A 19,232-nucleotide genomic window follows, 5' to 3' on the forward strand; every position below is an offset into this window, starting at 1 on the left:
GGTTCATTTGTGCCATATTTTAGATTCCACATATAAGTGATATCACATGGTATGTCTTTCTCTTTTTGACTTACTTCACTTAGCATGAGACTCACTAGTTGGATCCATGTGGCTATAAATGGCATTAATTCACTCTTTTTTATGGGTGAGTAGTATTCCATTGCATATATGTACACGTCATCTTAATCCACACATCTGGACATTTAACTTGTTTCCATGTCTTGGCTATTGTGAATAGCGCTGCAGTGAACATAGGGGTGCATGTATCTTTTACAATGAAAGTTTTGTCTGGATATATGCCCAGGGGTGGGACTGCTGTTATCATACGGTAGTTCTATATTTAATTTTCTGAGAAACCTCCATACTTATGGTTTTCTATAGTGGTTGTACCAATCTACATTCCCACCAACAGTGTAGGAGGGTTCCCTTTTTATCTGTTCCCTCTCCAGCATTTGTTATTTGTAGACTTATAAATGATGGCCATTCTGACCAGTGCGAGGTGGTACCTCACTATAGTTTTGATTTGCATTTCTCTAATAATTGAGCATGTTTTCATGTGCCTATTGACCATATGTATATCTTCTTTGGAGAAATATCTATTTAGGTCTTATGCCCATTTTTCAATTGGGTTGTTTGTTTTTCTGTTGTTGAGTTGAATGTGTTGTTTGTATTTTTGGAGATTAAACCCATGTTGGCTGCATCATTTGCAACTATTTTCTCCCATTCCGTAGGTTGCCTTTTCATAGTTTCCTTTGCTGTGCAAAACACTGTAGATTTGATTTATTTTTATTTATATTGCCTTAGGAGATTGACCTAATAAAACGTTTGTGTGATTTATGTCAGAGAATGTTTTGCCTATGTTCTCTTCTAGGAGTTTTAAGATGTCAGGTCTTATGTTTAAGTCTTTGAGCCATTTTGAGTTTATTTTTGTGCATGATGTGAGGGTGTGTTCTAATTGCATTGATTTACATGTAGTTGTCCAACATTTCTAACACCACTTGCTGAAGAGACTTTATCCCATTTTATATTCTTGCCTCCTTTGTTGAAGATTAATTGACCATAGGTGTGTGGGTTTAATTCTGGGCTCCCTTTTGTTTTGCATGTCTTTGATCTGTATGTATGTTTTTGTACCAATACCACACTGTTTTGATTACTGTAGCTTTATAGTATTGTCTGCAGTCTGGGAGAATTATGCCTATGGTCTTTTTTCCCTCTCATGATTGCTGTGGCAATTCTGGGTCTTTTATGGTTCTATATAAATTTTTGGATTATTTGTTCTAGTTGTGTGAAAAATGTCATGAGTAATTTGATAGGAATTGCATTAATTCTGTAGATTGCTTTAGGTACTATGACAATTTTAACAATATTAATTCTTCCAATCTAGGAGTATGGTGTATCTTTCCATTTATTTGAATCTGCTTTTATTTCCTTTATTAATGTTTCATAATTCTCATTATAAGTCTTTCACCTCCTTGGGTGTGTATCTTTTTAAATTACTGTTTTGTCCAGATATACACACAGGAGTGGGACTGCTGGATCATATGGCAGCTCTATTTTTAGTTTTTTGAGGAACCTCCATGCTATTTTCTATAGTGGCTGCACCAACTTACATTCCCATCAACACTGTAGGAGTGTTTCCTTTTCTCTACACCCTCTCCAGCATGTTATTTTTAAAATTGTCTTTCTTTCTTTTTTGGCCTCCACATGGCATTTGGAATTCCCAGGCCAGGGATCAGATCTGAGCTGCAGTTGTGATCTATGCTGCAGCTGTGGCAACACCAGATCCTTTAACCCACTGTGCCAGGCCAGGGATTGAACCTGTGTCCTGGTGCTGCAAAGACACTGCCAATCCCATTGCGCCATAGCAGGAACTCCCAGCATTTGTTATTTGTATACTTTTTAATGATGGCCATTTTGACCAGTGTGAGGTGGTACCTCATTGCAGTTTTGATTTGCATTTCTCTTCTAACTAGCAATGAAGAGCATCTTTTCATGTGCCTGTTGGCCATCCGTCTGTCTTTGGAGAAATGCCTTCTGCCCATTTTTCAATTGGGTTGTTTGTCTTTTTTTGTTGTTGAGTTGTATGAGGTGTTTGTATAAATTGTTTAGGGGTTAATGTTAAATTAATTATTTTGTTTTTCTTTTGTGGGAGAGAATGTTAATGAGTTCAGGATAGTGTATGTATGTGTGTGTGTATTTATTCATCCACTGATTCACCGAACATTTACATGCCCAGCTGCTTAGTATAAATGCTCACTGCTTTAGCATAAAACAATTCAGACAATCGTAGGCACCGTTAGGAATGGCAGTGTGCATCCGACTTACTCCTCTCTTTTTTCATGGCTGTCTGAGAGCGATAGGTCCTCCCCTCTGGCACCCTCCCCACTTCGCATCTCTTTAGTTAAGTACTCCAAATTTCAGACTTTTCCATCTTTTTTTCATAATTAAAACTTTATCTCCCCTCAAACATTAGCTGGTGCTTCCAACTTATTAATAAGACAAAATAATTTGTGCCGAAACAATAATTTACTCTTCTTAGGTAACATACAGGCACACCTCAGAGATAAAGTCGATTCAGTTGTAGACAACTGCCATGAGGTGAATATCACCAGAAAGCAAGTCACAGGAATTTTTTGGTTTCCCAGTGCACATGAAAGTTGTTGACACTGTATTGGGTCTATTAAGTGTAACAGCATTATGTCAAAAAAAAAAAAGTACATAAATTAAAAAGTACTTTATTGCTAAAAACGCTGAACATTATCTGACAATGCAGGGTTGCCATGAACCTTCAACTGGTAAAAGAAGCAGTATTTGCAAGGTGCAATAGAATGCAATAAAATGAGGTATGTCTGTGTTTCATATTAACTAGAATCTAATTACCTTAATCTGCAGGTAGGGTCTAGTTTGGAAAGTTAGGGGCCAGGGAAGGTGAGTAGGGAAATCAGCTCCTCAGATTGCCCCACAAGAGGTGTGTGTGCTGGCAGGCGAGGTGCTGAGCCGTGGAAACAGTGGGTGGGGAGGGACTACTCTAACCAATGCCTCACCCCTGGGACCATCTAGTATCCTTTCTCATGAATCATGTACAAATGGCATCATTCAGTACTTAACTTTCATATGTTCCAAAGGTGAGTAATCCCAGAAGAGTTGATCATTTATATACATTTTAGGTTTTTGTCACAAGAGCAAAGGTAGCCAAGGAAGAGCAAAGGTCAAGCCTGACCTTTCTTTTCATTAAGTAGAAGGAATCTTAGAAGAAATCTCCTATCACTTACACAGTCTGAGGAATGACATAGTAAACCACACTTCTGATTTGCTCCTTAAGAGCAACTGTGCTCTCTTGAACACTAACTTAGGTACACTAATGTATTCTACTGATAAAATGTGGAACTTTCTTGAATCAGTGTGAATGGGCCAAAGGGATTTGAGTAAGGAGATGGTCTGTCACATACTCAACAGGGAAAGGAGAGAACTAAGACAAAAAGCCAAAGCATTAAGGGTTGTGGGACTGTCCCACTGGAGCATAACTTTTTATTGTATCCCTATTGTAAAGACTTCCCCTGAATTTCTGACCAAAATAATAAATAATAAATTCTAAAAATAATAAATAAAGCATAAATTATAAAAAAAACATAAAAAAATAATAAAAACATAAATTCCATTCTACTTTCCCTTCTCAAAGTGTCAAACCCGGAAAAAGGCTCTTAAAAAAAGTGACCTCATTTCCCCATTAAAAACATGCACCAACACTTGTCCATTCATTCACATATGCTTACTCATTGCCTGCCAAATCCTTTATAAGGAACTGGCCGTTGTTTCAAAACACTGCCATGCATTCAAACCCCTGCAAAGTTTGTTTATAAGATTTTATTTTTGAAAACATAGTATATTCTGTCAGATTTACATTCAGAGAGCACAGACTGAATGTTTTTCTAATAATATCTAGTTGGCTGAACAGAGATTCATCTGAAATTCCAAACTTAAGCACTGAATAGCTCAAGCTGGTATGCCCCTGGGGCTCCTGGGGTTTGGAGAGCCTCTGGCCCCATCTTCTCCCTTCCTTGGTCCTGCTCCTGGGACAGGAGAAGTACTTGCTCTATCTTCATGTTACAATGATGCCAGCTGATCAGGTAGTGACTATATGGTGGTCTACAACCACCTTTGACATGTGCTAGTAAAGCCCAGTGGCCCGGTGACCACAGCTCCCAGAACAACTAGAGGGAGCTCCCTTTGCTAAGCAGTGTCAGTCGTTGCTATTTATTTCCTATGTCCAAGTGCACAATAGTAGAGAGAGTGCATACAAAGCGGCTGGTGAGTTCAAATACTAAGAAGGGAAAAAACTTGTCTTAAATGTAACATCAGAGGCATTGAGGTAGTTTGAAATCTTCAGAATTGAGTCTAAAATTTTGGGATTGTTATTTATAAAAATGAAAATGGAGAGAGAGAAGGTTGCAAAGTTTCTGGGTACCAGAATTCTTTCAGCATCTTTATTTAGGGTGATATTAGTGTTTTAGATACTATAATAAGATTTGGGAGTTCCTGCTGTGGCGCAGCGGAAATGAATCCGACTAGGAACCATGAGGTTTCGGATTCAATCCCTGGCCTTGCTCAGCTCAGTGGGTTAAGGATCTGGTGTTGCTGTGAGCTGTGGTGTAGGTTGCAGACATGGCTTGGATTCAGCGTTGCTGTGGCTGTGGTGCAGGTCAGCAGCTATAGTTCTGATTTGACCCCTAGCCTGGGAACCTCCATATGTCGTGGGTGCGGCCCTAAAAATCAAAAAAAGAAAAGAAAAAAAGATTTATAATTGTACTTAAATTATAAATCCCCCTTTACCATGTAATATTTTTATTTCATTTTCTTCTTTTTGGAGAGGAAGATAGCTACATTTTGTTTTTTAAATGAAAGCTAATGGGAAAACTCAAATTCATTTGCGAGAAATTTGCAGAAAGGAATCTAGGCCTTTTGGAAAGATGTTTATATTATAATTATTTGACACCTACAATTGTTCAGTTACTTGCTTGAGTTTTTTCCTCTTGAAAAATTTATAAACTGACATTCTATTTTTCTATAGTTATTTTATATGACAGAAGAGGTGCTTTCATAGAGACCTTTATTTTAGGAGTGAGGATGAGAATCAAATGGGGGAAATAACTTACTTTAAAACTCCTAAAGCTGACCTGAAACAAGGTGAAGGAGCACCCAGACAGAGGCTGAACTGGTACAGGACAACCTGGGGCTGGTGGCTCAGTAGGTTAGGTTGGGTTTCCTGCTACCCTTGACATGCTCTGTCCCAAAGCAACAGTATTCTTCTCCCTTCTTGTGTTCCCTTCTCTTACATATTTGCAAGAACAGTTCAGATTCAGAATACACGCCTGCAATTTCCTCAGAAACCAAGGGAAGATGGGGGCGGAGGTGCCCTTCAGTACTGATAACCTAGATGTAGACAGATCAAAAGCTAAATCCAATTTAACCCACCTCAGGCAGAAAACGTAATTGAATTAAACGTCCTCTAAATATGATAGGTTTGGGGACCTTAAAGCCAGGCACAAAGAGCCAGGTTAGAGGGAACTGTGGCGTAAATGCATGCATGGAGCTCTGGCCGCCCCCACCCACAGGGAGTTTGATAAGCTGTTGATTGCTTCTATCGCTTACTACTGAGGCTGAACACTGATTAAGCTGCTTATGGGGCTCCAAGGCTAATGGTCGGCCCTCCAAGAATACTGCTGCCACTGATTTAAGTAAGCTGCTTGGCATGTACAGTCTGATTATTACATGGGGGAAAATGACAGCAGGGTATAGGAAAGTTTTAAAAAGAAGGATATGATGCCAAATGGCTACTTTGACCCCCTGAAATGAATATGGAATTACTGATTGCTTCTCTTCATCTGGTATCAGAACTCATTTTTGTAAAGGCTGCCTCAAAGAGTACTCACTTTGGAGCCCACCTATCCTATTTTAAACCACCTTTATAAGAATACGCCACTGGTGCCTTCAAATACACTTCTCCAGTGTTAAGAGTCTGGGTCCTGAGATACTGAGCTCAGGCAGAGTCCTAGAAAAAGCACACATGTCTCCTGGGTGTCATAACTGATTCTTCCTCTTGAACACCACTGGGCAGTCGTTAAAACTCGATCTCTTGCCACCCTAGCCAGCACATCACTGTTGCTTGATTCTGCAGCAGGACTGAAGGAATGGAGGGAGCTGATATGCGAAAATAGGTTTAAACTGGATGCACAAGTGGAAATTAAAACCCTAGTATTCTCTCAGCCTTCTCCAACTAAATACTCTAAAAATATTCCTACCATTTAAAATAACTTGCCTGCCTCTGGGGGGATAAAGAGAACACAAAAGTCTTAAGTTTAAATTACTTTTCACAGTTTTATTGATTTTTTTTTTGAAAGGCTTGAAAAATGAATGAAGGATATGGACACAGGTTAAGGTGGCCTCATTTCCTCTGAGTAAAACAACCAGAAAGAAAAACAACAAACAAAAGAACCGAATCACTGCAGTTTAAGATATTCTGAAAGTTGTCACAATAATTTTTTCTTTTGTAATTGACTTTTGAAAGAATCCTTAGTATGTGGAAAGGAAAGCAATGCTTTCATGTAGTGTCTAAAAGCTTCCTGGGGAGTGAACTGTTGATTTAAATGATTAACCAAAACTTAAACATATTCAGAACTTATGGTGGAAGAGACAAAATGTTGGTTTTCTTTCTGGCTGCTCACCTGGTCAATCATTAAAAGGACATACGTACACAAACAAAAGGATAAAAAGATGATTTTGACTCTTACATGCTCTGTTTTGTCTTACTAAAATTTAACATCACCCAACTGTTTGGCTTGAGCATAAGTCAAAGGGTTTAGTATATTCACTGTCTTTTATGTCTTTTTTTCCTTGTACAATTTTTTTATTGATATAATTCACACACCATAAAATTCGCTCTTTTAAAGTACACAATTCACTGGCTTTTAAGACAGTTACAAAGTTGTGCAACCACCACTAATTTCAGAACAATTTCATCAGCCCCAAAGGAAATCCCACACCATCAGCAGTCATTCCTTAGCAAACCCCCTCCTCACCACTGTCCCCAGGCCCTGGCAACTACTTACCTAATTTGTCTCTATGGATTGACCTATTTTGGACATTCTAAGTAAAAATAAAAGAATCATAAAATATGAATAATTTTCTGTCTGGCTTCTTTCAGCATGATGTTCTCAAGATTTATGCATGTTGTAGCATGTGCCAGTACTTCACTCCTTTTTATGACTGAATACTATTCCATTGCACGGATATACATGATTTTGTTCACCCATTCATTAGCTGATGAACATCTGGGTTGTTGCTACTTTTTAGCGGTTATGAATAATGATGCTTTGAACATTCTTGTGTAAGTTTTTATGTGGACATATGCTTTAAATTCTCTAGAGAATATGCCTAGAAGTAGAACTGCTAGGTCATAAAGTAACTCTGTTTAACTTTTTGAGGAAGTGCCAAACTATTTTCCTAAGTGGCTGTACCACTTTCCATTCCCACCAGCAGTGTATGAGAGAGCTCCAGTTTCTCTATATCCTTGCCAGGATGTCTTATTATCCTATAATAGCTTTTTATATTAGGTTTTCTCTTCTCATTCTGAATAGAAAATAATTGATTATCAGGGCTTGTGAAGAAAACTACTCCAATGATGGCAGAACTCAGTGCCAAGACCATAATCAACCAAAACACTTCCCCAGGAAGAAAACAGAAATGAAATGGCCTCAAGTGCTTACCTGCTGTAGATCGGCAAGGGAATATAAGTGGATCTGCTGAAGGAGGTATTCTCTGGGAAAAATTCTGAAAACAAAGACAGAAATGCAAATAACTTACGGTGCTGCCATAAAATACATTTTTTTCTGAGAAGTTTCAAAGTATCATTCAAGAATCCCTTTCCTCTGCCTTCTCCCCTTTCCCTACATCCTCTGAGAAACCGGTACTAACATCTCTTTTTAGATATGTTTCTTTTCGAACACAGATATTAAAAAGGGAGTAAAAGTTTGATCTTTGATTTCTAATGTAGTCCAAGTGCTAGGACACGGTGCAGTGGTCCAGGCCTGGGGGCCAGAGCGTGAGGTTTCTTATTCCAGCTTGTCCCTAGCAAGCTGTGTCATCTCGGGCAAGTCCTAAAACCATCTAGCTTCAACTTCTTCCTTGTTTAATGAAGGTGACTGAACTCAGTGTCTTCAATGTCTTTCCACCTCTATTAGCCTACGTCAAGATGAATAGCTTTTGGAGCTGAGAAAATCAATTGGACTGGCAACCTGTGTGTCCTGTCGAGGGGCTCCTAGGGCTTCATTAATGGGGACACTGGTGCCAAATATCACATTAATGAACTATCCTCTCATATTTATAGTCATGAGTTTTAGAACCCAGGTATATGGGAATAATGGGACAAAATATTTCAAATTGAAACGCCTTGACAAAGTCCAATATCATTGGGAGCTGTCAGTTCATAGCCTCTGGATAAATGACTGAGTGAACAGGGGAAAAAAAATCAATTAGGGACAAGCAAACAGATAACAAAGCGTAGATGGTGAGAAAACACCACACACACACACACACCTCAAACAATACTCATTTTCTGTCTTTGTCTTAGGTGGTACTATACAATTTTCTGGTATCCTAAATGGAAGAAGCCACCAACTCAATTGACATTTAAGACTGTCTACTATATGTCAAGCACTGTGCCAGGCATTAGAAGATAATTGTAGGAAGTTCCTGTTGTGACGCAGTGGTTAACGAATCCAACCAGGAACCATGAGGTTGCAGGTTCGATCCCCGCCCTTGCTCAGTGGGTTAACGATCCAGTGTTGCAGGGAGCTGTGGTGTAGGTCGCAGACGTGGCTCGGATCCTGCGTTGCTGTGGCTCTGGTGTAGGCCGGCGGCTACAGCTCCAATTCGACCCCTAGCCTGGGAACCTCCATATGTCGAGGGAGCGGCCCAAGAAATGGCAAAAAGACCAAAAAATAAAAAAAATTAAAAAAAAAAAGATGATAATTGTGAATGAGATAGCCCAGTATCTGAGTTCAAGGAGCATAAGGTCAAGTGAGGGAAAGATACGTAAACTTATACTCACAACACAAGGTGCTAACTGAAAATAAAAGAGTTATGCATGGAGTACATATTTTTAGACTGATCTAGCATGGGAGGGCCCAACCTTGGCTGTCTATTAGAATCATTTGGGAAACTTTTAGAAAATACCAGGGCTTAAGCAGGGTAGAACCCAGAAATCAACGTTAAATGAAATAAAAACTCTCCTGGTGATTAGGGCAGGCAAGGTTTAGAACCACTGGCCTAATACCTAGCTTATGGGGGAATTCATTATTCAGTCTTTCAATTAAGTATGCATTACTGGACAAATCCTGGAGATTAAACCCTTCGTCCTTCCATTCATCTTTCTATCCATCCAATTCTGATCAGGCACAACTGTGTGCTGGTGACTATACTAGGCCACTGAAGAGAGGGCACTGAACCAGTCAGATAAGGTCCTTCCTCCATGGACGCCTGAGACAGGCATCTTCTAGTTTGGAGTGCTCCTGGGAAGTATGATAGGCTCTGAAGAATTCTGCTGAAAAGCCCTGTTTCATCCACAAGAGTGAAAATAGACTGAGTGACAAGGGGCTTATACTCCGGGAAACCAAAGTCAGTTCCTGAGGCTGGGCTCCCTTCCACTCTAATGGTCCTGTGGCAGAAGACAGAGCCCAGCCCGAGCCCAGCCAGGTAGGGTTAGGGAAAGCGCTCAATTCCTTCATGTGGGGAGAGGCTTCCCTAGAGAAAGGCCCCCCTGTTGTAGAAGGCAGACCACGGTCCCACGAGGGACCATGAAACATATGCAACTTCCATTTTCAATAACACACATGTGTGACTGAGAGGATTAAGAGACCTATTCTTCATGGCGCCTCGCAGTGTTAACAATGAGAGGAGCCTGCTTCGGGTGTGGCCTTCGACGTAAATCCTTTCATTTGATTCTCACAACAGCCCGTGTGGTCAGCACAACCTCTGTGCTACATAACAAGAAACTGAGGCCCAGAGGCAAAGACTAATTTGCTCAGGGTCATAGACCTGGGATTCAAAGCCAGGACTTTGACTCCAAAGGCCTGTGCTGCTTCTACTTTCCTGGAGGAGGGGGTGGAGGAAGGAGGGAGGTGGGTTTGGGCTGACCATCTAATGTCGCTGTGTAATCCATCTCTCTCCCTGGTAGATGTTTATCACGGTTTAGGGCAGCAGCAACATAGGACCAGGGATGCTTTGTTAAAGAAGGAAAGTGATACGGATGCACTTGGTCATGCCCGCTACTGAAGGTAGCTGGAAGGGTAGAGAGACTGCAGGCAGGGACAGTCCTGTACCTGAGGGTCTATTCTAGGAAAATCACAGGGAGAAAGTGATGGGGAGGAGGGGAGAGACAGGAGATCTTTCGGAAGAATTGACAACATTTGGAATGGGTGAAAGAGGAGAAAGGAATTGAAGGTGGCTCTGAAGTATCCAGCTTGGGTGACAGGATGGTGGCATCACTGGCCAACACAAGCAGGCTGCCTGGGAGGGGATAAAGCATTGAGATTGGTGTGTGCTGAAGATACAGTGCGTGTGCAGAGGACAGCAAGTGTGGCCCTTGCGGATGTGGGCTGAGAGATGTGGAAGAGCCAGGGGCACGTCTGACCTCAACACTGAGGGGACAGCTGAAGCCGTAGGCACGGTGGGAATGGACCTGGGAGGAAACGGAGCAGGAGGGAGCTGAGTGTGCACAGGGGTGGTTTTTACTTTGTTTACCTTACAAAGTCTAGAATTATCTGCAGTACACTCTGGTAGTCTGCCATTTTTCTCATGCTCGAAAAATGGTTTTGAAAATAACCAGGATGGTCGCATGTACTTGAATTCCCAACATCCCTCTCTTTGTGAAAGGTTTGTGCTTTTAGACCCTTCACCCAGCTTCTCCTAACAGTCACATCGTAAACAACCACGGTGTATTGGTCAAAACTAAGAAATGAACTACTATGTACGTCAGACTTTATTCATATTTCACTAACCATTTCACTAATGTCCCTTTCTGTTCAAGAATCCCATACAGAAGACCACATTGCATTTGTAGATTTTTACATATATATAAGCATTTGCAAGATGAGACCCAAACATATGTGCAGAAAAGGAAACCTAGGATGGGCCTTTCATTGAGGCCACTAGAGTAGCGAAATATGATAATCTAATATGAGGACAGACGCTGTTCCAGGGTGGATGAATGGGAAGAATAATCTTTTTCCAGAGGCAACTGCTTCATAATGAAATCCCTTAAATAAAGTAAAATGAAAGCAATGTGGCAGCAGGGCTGAGAAACAGAGACAGAGTGAATCAAATAAGAGGGCTGGAGAAAAAAAAAAGTCATTTCAAGAGGAGCTCCTGCCTTTTCTGGTGGTTTACATACATGTAAGGTCAGCTGGAGAAAGAGTCAGAAGGAAGGTGAAATGAACTCTGGCAGGGACAAATACAGGGTAGCCTATCACTAATATCTTGCTACTTAAAGTTCTTTTTGCTCTAAAATCCTAAAACTTCCATGACTAAGAGTACAGAAAATATAAGAATTCATTACAAATTTACAAATGGAATCACACTGGTACACCCTTACTAGAGTACTACAGCCAGTCAGTCAGTTATCTGGTCAACAAACACTATTGAGGGCCTAAAACAAGCCTGGTGTTATGCTAAGGGCTGGAGGCAGATACATTCGGTGAACACAGCTGATGAGGAACAAAGAGAATTTCCAGTTTCATCTTTCTAGACCGGGTCCTTTTTGCCTCTAGACACTTCATTACTCTTCTCACAATAACTAATGAACTTTGGGCACAGTCATCTCTAATATGCTTTCAACATGACTACTACAGCTAGAGTAAGCTGAGTATTTAGGGTTTCTGCCCGCAAATATATTTGACATACCTATTTTCTCTTCCCCCTAGAAGAGATTCTAAGTCTTCCAGAAGCACCTTATCTGCTGTCTCCTCTCTGGCACGCTTCAGTGTCTGATACTATAATTTACAAGAGGTCAGTCATAACGGACACCGAAAAACTGGCAAGCACAATATATGCAGAAAAGATAAAGGAACTGAGCTTATTGTGTTTGGAGAAGATGTTGTGTCCAGGAGATTTAGTGGTGGCCATAAAAAATACAGACTTTCAAGATAGATAATGCCAATCAGCTTTGCTTTCCCCTGAGGATGGAAATTATATCACAAAAGCATTGAAGTAAAATATGAGAATAAATTTCCTGAGAAGGAAGACTGAATGGCATTAAAATGTGTGTCTTAGAGTGGTGCTTCTTAATGCAATTAAAAGACAAAGATTTGTTGCAGTTATTTAGAGGCAGAGACTTGCTCTTCTGTTAGGGGAGGGAAAGGTTTCAAAGGCAGGGCCAGATAACTGTCAAGTTTGTTTTCCCTGCCTGCGTCCTCAAGGCAGACTCAACTGGCAAGAGAGTCTCTGAATAGCTTCTTTTTTAAAAATTTTATTTTTAAAAATTATTTTAAAAATTTTAATGCAGTATTTAAAGGTTACACTCCATTGACAGTTATTACGAAACACTGGCTGTATTCCTTGTGTTGTACAAGAGTACCTTCCTGTAGCCTTAAACACCCAATAGGTTGTACCTTCCCCCACGCCCCTCCAGCCCCACTGCTCCTCTCCTCACTGGTAACCACTAGTTTGTTCTCTATACCTGAGAGTCTGCTTCTTTTTTTGGTTATACTCACTAGTTGCTGTTTTTTAGATGCCACATAGTAAGTGATATTACCATAAAGTATTTGTTTTTGGCTGAATATCTTCTTCCATTGACGTCCACGGGAGAAGTGCAGGGCAAATGATGATATAGGAGCCAAGCCCAGAAAAGCACAGGCAACTTCCCATCTGGGGGACACCAGGGCAACCCCCACTGTGGCTCAGGAATACAAAGTGGCCCATCTGACAGGAGCTCCTTAGGAGTTGGATGGAACAAGCAGGGAATCCCAGGGGTTGTACAGAACCCGGCGGTGTGCTTGGGGAGCACTGAGCTGCCTCAGAGGACACGGCTCTGCAGGGGACGGACGCTGAGGTGAATCTGTAGCCACCTCAGGGCCTGCGAGGGGAGCCGCGCATGTCTCAGGCACCCCCTTGAGAGTCATGGCAGCATTAATTTTACAATTTTACTATTAGTGTATTCAATAAAGAATGAGTGATTCTCTACCTTTTTTGATCAGAAAACTCAAGTTGTGACCACCCTATCTCCTAGGAACCTAATGCAAATGAAGCCTAGTCTTGTGACCTCTGTGACTTGTCATTGTGGTTAAAAACATAAAGTCAGGAGTTTGGGTTGTAGTTTAGTGGGTTAAGAACCCGACCTAGTGTCATGAGGGGTTCCATCCCTGGCCTCACTCAAGTGGGTTAAGGATCTGGTGTTGCCACAAGCTATGGTGTAGGTCACAGATGCAGCACGGATCTGGTGTTGCTGTGGATATGGTGTACGACCCCCTGGCCTGGGAACGTCCACATGCCATGGGTGCGGCAGTAAAAAGAAAAAAAAAGAATCTAAAATTGTCACACTTTTCTTTGCAATAAGTAGATGCTGGGTACCTATGTGACAGGAAATTTGGAGGAGACATAAATTTTCCTAAACCTACAGACAAGTGGGCTAGACAAGCAAACAGCTCCGGCTCCCAGCGGGGAGTGCTAAGATCGAAGGGGCTGGGGTTGGGGGGGTGTGATGGGAGCCTGCAGGACACTTTCAGGAAAGGCCTCAGGGAAGTGAAGTAGTGGGTCAGATTTCATCTTCAGGAGAGGGAGAATGGGGATTCCAGGTAGAGGGAGCAGCAGGGGTGGGGATGGGGGCAGGAAGTGTCCGTGTGCGGGAGGGGGAACTGCTGGGTGTGAGTTTAGAAAGGGAGAATGTAGCCAGACATGAGAGGGCTAGATCCTTGATGAGAGTCTTGATAAGAGTCTCCACGCAAAGATAGGGGTGCCACAGGAGCGCTGTGAGCAAGAGAAGGCCAGTGTTAGACTTGTGCCTTTAAAAGATCATAACAGCAGGAGAGAGCAGGGAGAAAGGATGGATGATTTGGGAGGTAAACTAGGTGAGAAATGATGTGGGCCTGAACAGAATTTAAACGGCCGCCCTGGGGTTGGAGAGGATGGGCCGCCACGGACAGATTTCTGCAGCACCATCCACAGGTCAGGAAGACAACAGGAAACGGAGGCTGGCAGGAGCCTGTCTTGCTCAGTTTTCCAGCTGGGGCCAGCAGGTAAATGGCAGTTGCACTGACTGACACAGAGAGTAAGGAAGAGGAGCCGCCTCTGGGGAGAAAGGACTGGAAGGGTCTGTGGAACGTCCAAGTCGAGGCATCCGGGAGTCCAGAGAGGAGAGCTGTGTGCCTACACCTGAAGACATGAAAATGAGGACCAGCTCAGGAAAATGAGTCAGGAAAATGAGAGCAACAGAAAAGACAGGACCCTAGCAAAACCGTCCTAGTGAAGGAACAGCTGCAGGAAGAAGCCTGGGAAGGAGCAGTCTGACAGGAGAAAAAGCAGAAAAGCCAGCATCCAGGAAGCAGAGAATTTCAGAGAAGGACGAAAGAGGGTCAGAGGCATCAGAGGCAGAGGAGAGGTCAAAGAATTCGGGAAGACTCTCTGAGGCCTGGAAAGTGCCTGCTGCATTTGGCAAAGGGGAATTCATTAGTGACCTCAGACTGAATGGTTTCTAGGAGGAAGCGGGACGCCAGGCTGCAGAGGGGTGAAGGACCGTGGCTTACTCTTTTAAGGAGCTACCTTTAAAGGAGAGAAACTGGGCCACAGCTACAGAGGGATGCAGGACTAAGAAAGGATTCTTTTCTTAAAGATGGGAGACACTTGGGCATATTTATATGCTAAAATGAAGAAGCCAGCACAGAAGCAGAAAGTGCAGATACAAAAGTAGGGAAAATGACTGAGCTGGCCCTGGAAAGGCCTGGAAGAAATGAGACATGGCCCTGCTGGGAGCCCTTCCAAGTACACGTATACACACCATACACCCCCTATGGTTTTTTGTTGTTGTTGTTTGCTTTTTAGGGCTGCACCCAAAGCATATGGAGGTTCCCAAGCCAGGGGTCAAATCAGAGCTGCAGCTGCTGGCCTATGCCACAGCAACACCGGATCCTTAACCCACTGAGAGAGGCCAGGGATCGAACCCACAATCTCATGGTTCCTAGTTGGATTCATTTCCGCTACGCCACAATGGGAGCTCTACCCCCTTGTATTTTAAGTGAAGTTTCTACTAAAATGTTATGGAAAATGTAATTACTAATTTCTCCAATGTTCCCTCCAAACTTCACCAACTAGAGATGGAAAGCTAACAAATTAAGAGAGAGTAGTTTGGTTTAGCAATCCTTTGGTAACCGGCATCTTTGCTGCAGGAAGCCACTGCCTTTTGTTTCCGACAAGGCTGCTGTTGAGAGTTTTCTGTGCCTTAAGTGACCTCACTGCACTGCAGACCTATTCATCATCAGGTCTGACTGCATTTCACCAGCAGGCTGGTCACGAGGACAGCTCTGCTCGTGCCAGTGCAACTTCATCTGGTCAGCCTGATACCAGAGCCAGAGGATGAATGTGATAAGGACAGTCAACTCCACACATCACTCAGCCATCAAGGGCAACCACATCACTGGCAGGTGGCACGGTCAAGTCCTCAGATACCAAAGAACGATGAAGGAACCTGCTCAAGGATCATGAGGACCAAGTAGTACGACTGTTCCTAGTGCCACTAGTTCCTGCTTTATCATCTTCAGAATTTCCTGACATGCCGAGAAGGTAACTTAGACTTCGTTTATGGATTGTTTCAACAAGAAAGGTGAGAAAAGATGAAAATTAAAAAGGAAAAAGATCATATATGATTCAGCTCCCTTATATTATGCAGCTGGTACTTGGGGTTAAAAATACAGAAATAATGGCTTGTGAAATCAAAGGCGGAAATCTACACAAAACAGGTAGGGGGTCCTCTTCCATTTGGTACCAGGACACTCGGTGAAATACAAGACTCATTTAACCTGACTAATTTCTGAGGACTTCAACTCAGTTCCCACCAAGCCCTGATGCTTATGGCGGAAAAGGCTCTGAAGTAGGCACACCCTTTGCAGGATTTGGATAGATTTAATAACGTCGCCATTTCTCTGAAGCTCAGTTCTTTGCATTGCATAACTGGCACTAAAAAAAAAAAATTAAAAAGAAAAAAGTTTGTAATGAAAATATCTCAGCACATGTAATAGATGGGCTTTAAAGAAAAGACACCTCTCCCTCCATGCCCGTGTTTCTGTCTCTGTCTCTCTCACCCCCATGCACCCCTACATACACATAAAATAAAAAAGATAATACCAAAGGAAATCTTCCAGTTTTGATTCTTAATCATAAGTCTAAAGGAAGAATATGGGCAGAAGTGCATAAAGAATAATTTAGAAAGGAAAACCATTTATTCATGCAGTACTACTGCATTTTCCAAGAATATATGCTCCAGGTTAGGTAATTTGTACCAGGTTGAGAGGGCTGCAGTGTTTTTCCTTTGGAGAGCACACGCGCCCACACAGAAATCAGCAAAAAGCCCTCTGAAGCATCCCTAGGGAGGTGCAATTTGGTGTTCTTGCTATGAGCTGCAAACTCTTCCTGAAATAGTTACATTAGACTGGATGTGGAGGGGACTCATATGTCCAGCCACGCTCCCAGCTAATGGAAAAACAATTTTAAATCAAAGGCAGGTATTTCGATAGCAACCCACATAGAAGAAACAAGCTTCAATCATTTCTCTAGATACCTCATTTTGCTAATCTCATTGGCTGAAAAAGTGGCAAGATTGCATCAGATATTATATCTTGGTAGGTCGGTATGGGAAATAAGGGTCTCTTTTACCCACTCATTCAGAAACTGTGTTTAAGTTTCTTAGCAACAACCTAAAGCCTGGAGTAGAAATACTTGGGAAGTAATTTGGGTTGTGATTATTCTGGGGTCTGATTATAAAAATGACAGATTATATCACATTACAGATCCTAGCTCAAGTTCTTATGGCATTTAACGGTTCCAAGAATCTGACACTTTTCCTGCAATGAGTCTTATTTTTTGGTTGTCTCTTAGACAATGATTTTAGATAATTTGTATATTTCATTTAATCTCAGAATAAGATAAAATCACTTTTAAACTTTTTGAAGAATTTCTCAATAAATAAAAGGCTACATGTACATTATAGTAAAATTAACATATAACTTTCCAGGGCTCCTTTTTCAAGTTTATTAATCAGTTCAGTTTTGAATGACACTTTAATAGTCTGTAGCTTTTTTTAGAATGTTGATCTCTATGTGTGTCTGTGTATATATAACACACATATACACAGACACACACACCACACATAGAATTTGCTGAATGAGCTCTCGGGAGAAATGAAGGAAAAGGGAGGGCCTATCTGGAGATCAGGAGGTTAGATGACTTAAACACTGCAATTCTAGAAGTCATCCAAGGGAAAAGGAATGCTTGAAGCAGACTGAGAATGGTTGCTTTCAAAAACTATCAAAATAACATCCTGTGTTTTAGTAGTTTCTGAGTCCTGATAGAGTCATGCAGCTGATCTGTCGAGAGCAAAGCTCCAAATGCACCTAATGACACTTTTAATGAGCTAACTTGAAAAACCAGCCACCAAGTCTGGCTAATATTATGTCTTACAGAAAACATAAAGAGCTGTGTTCACTGACCGAGCTTAAAGACTTGTTATCCACATACCTGAAGTGCTAATAATCACTGGTCTTCAATGAGACTAATGTAGTGATAACACTATCGCTAAAAGGGTCTTTTTCTTCTAAAATTCAGTATTAACCAGACTTTAGTTAATAATCAATGGCACATTTAGATCTCAGATTTTGGTTATAAGAGGTTTGTCATAGGCACGTCAAGTCTGTGTAGATTATGTTTTAAGAACTTGGCTGCCCAAGGAGATATGCTCTCAATAAGCCAGCCTCCTAAATGATGTGTATTTGAGTCACAACAGCATGCAACCTTTTGTCTGTGTAACAGATAATCCCTCTACCTGAAATGTCTGACTTATTGGGAGGGAGGGAGAAAAAGAGGTATTGCTTTGAAATGCTCTCTCCCGGCTCATTTATTATTAGCTCATGCAATCTTTTGTTGGGTACACTGAATAATATCCTCATTTACTTCTTCTAAGATCAAGGGTACATAAGTATGCTCATGCATCAAAACACCATTTTTGCTCAGTGATTCATGCTTTAGACAAATATATACCGGCATAAAAAGATGTTCACAACACAGCAGCTGAAATGATTGGGTTAAAAGTAGTATGTACAGTATAAAACCATTTTTATGGGGAAAAAAATAATCCTCAGAGGAAAATGTCTGGAAGGATATGCACCAAAGTGGGAAGATAATGGATGACATTCTTATGTTTGCTATCAGGAGTAGTATTTTGTGTAATATGAAAAAATTGTTTGAGCAAAGTAAGTGGGGGGGATGTTGGTAATAGTACTTTATTCAATTACTTTGTTCAGCAAATATTTATCCACTCTTACTATATGTCAGGTATGGTTCTAGGCCCTGGGGATACAGCAGTGAGCAAAACAGATAAAAAGCCATACCCTCTGTAGCTTACATCTACTGGGGAGAGCAGGGCCTCTCCATCTGGCTGCCCAGGCTGAGCAAAATATAACCTCCACAGCTATACATGATGGCACCAGAAAGGGATTGAGACAAAATAAAACACCACGTTACATGGTAATAAGCAGAGAAAGAAAAGAGGAAGTGGGAAGGGGGACACGGTGCAATTTTAAAGGGGTCAAGGATGCTTCATTAACGTGAAAGCAGCATACACATCTAAAGGAGGTGCCGAAGCCAGGGACGCAGTTATCTGGGGAAAAGGAAAACAAGCCCAGAAGCTCAGGTGGGAGTCTGCTTGGTGTGCTCAGGGACCAAAACAAAGCCGGTATGACTAAAACAGAGTAAAGGAGGGACAAGTACTAGGAGATGAGGGCAGAGAGGTAACAGGGAACCAGCCATGTATGTCCTCCACTTTCACTTGGATTGCAAGGTGAAGCCATGAGATGGTTTGAATCAGAAGTGACATCATCTATTCTACACATTAACTCTAGCTGTAGTCTTGAGAATAGACTGAAGGGGGAGATCAGTTTCCGCAATAATCCAGAGGAATGAGGACAGTGGCTTGGCCC

The 19,232-nt window shown here is 41.7% G+C and overlaps 1 protein-coding gene across 3 annotated transcripts in view; it reads right to left on the reverse strand.

The window, feature by feature from the left end:
- The window catches only part of PLEKHM3 (pleckstrin homology domain containing M3), a 196,806-nt gene that overhangs the window by 75,856 nt on the left and 101,718 nt on the right, over positions 1-19,232 (reverse strand). For all 3 annotated transcript variants that reach the window (XM_021076249.1, XM_021076247.1, XM_021076248.1), the window contains exon 6: positions 7,764-7,827. In XM_021076249.1, coding sequence (XP_020931908.1) covers positions 7,764-7,827 — 64 coding nt within the window. The remainder of the gene's footprint in view (positions 1-7,763; positions 7,828-19,232) is intronic.

Source organism: Sus scrofa, chromosome 15 (genome assembly GCF_000003025.6).
Source record: "Sus scrofa isolate TJ Tabasco breed Duroc chromosome 15, Sscrofa11.1, whole genome shotgun sequence".
In the NCBI taxonomy this organism is placed as follows: domain Eukaryota; kingdom Metazoa; phylum Chordata; class Mammalia; order Artiodactyla; family Suidae; genus Sus; species Sus scrofa.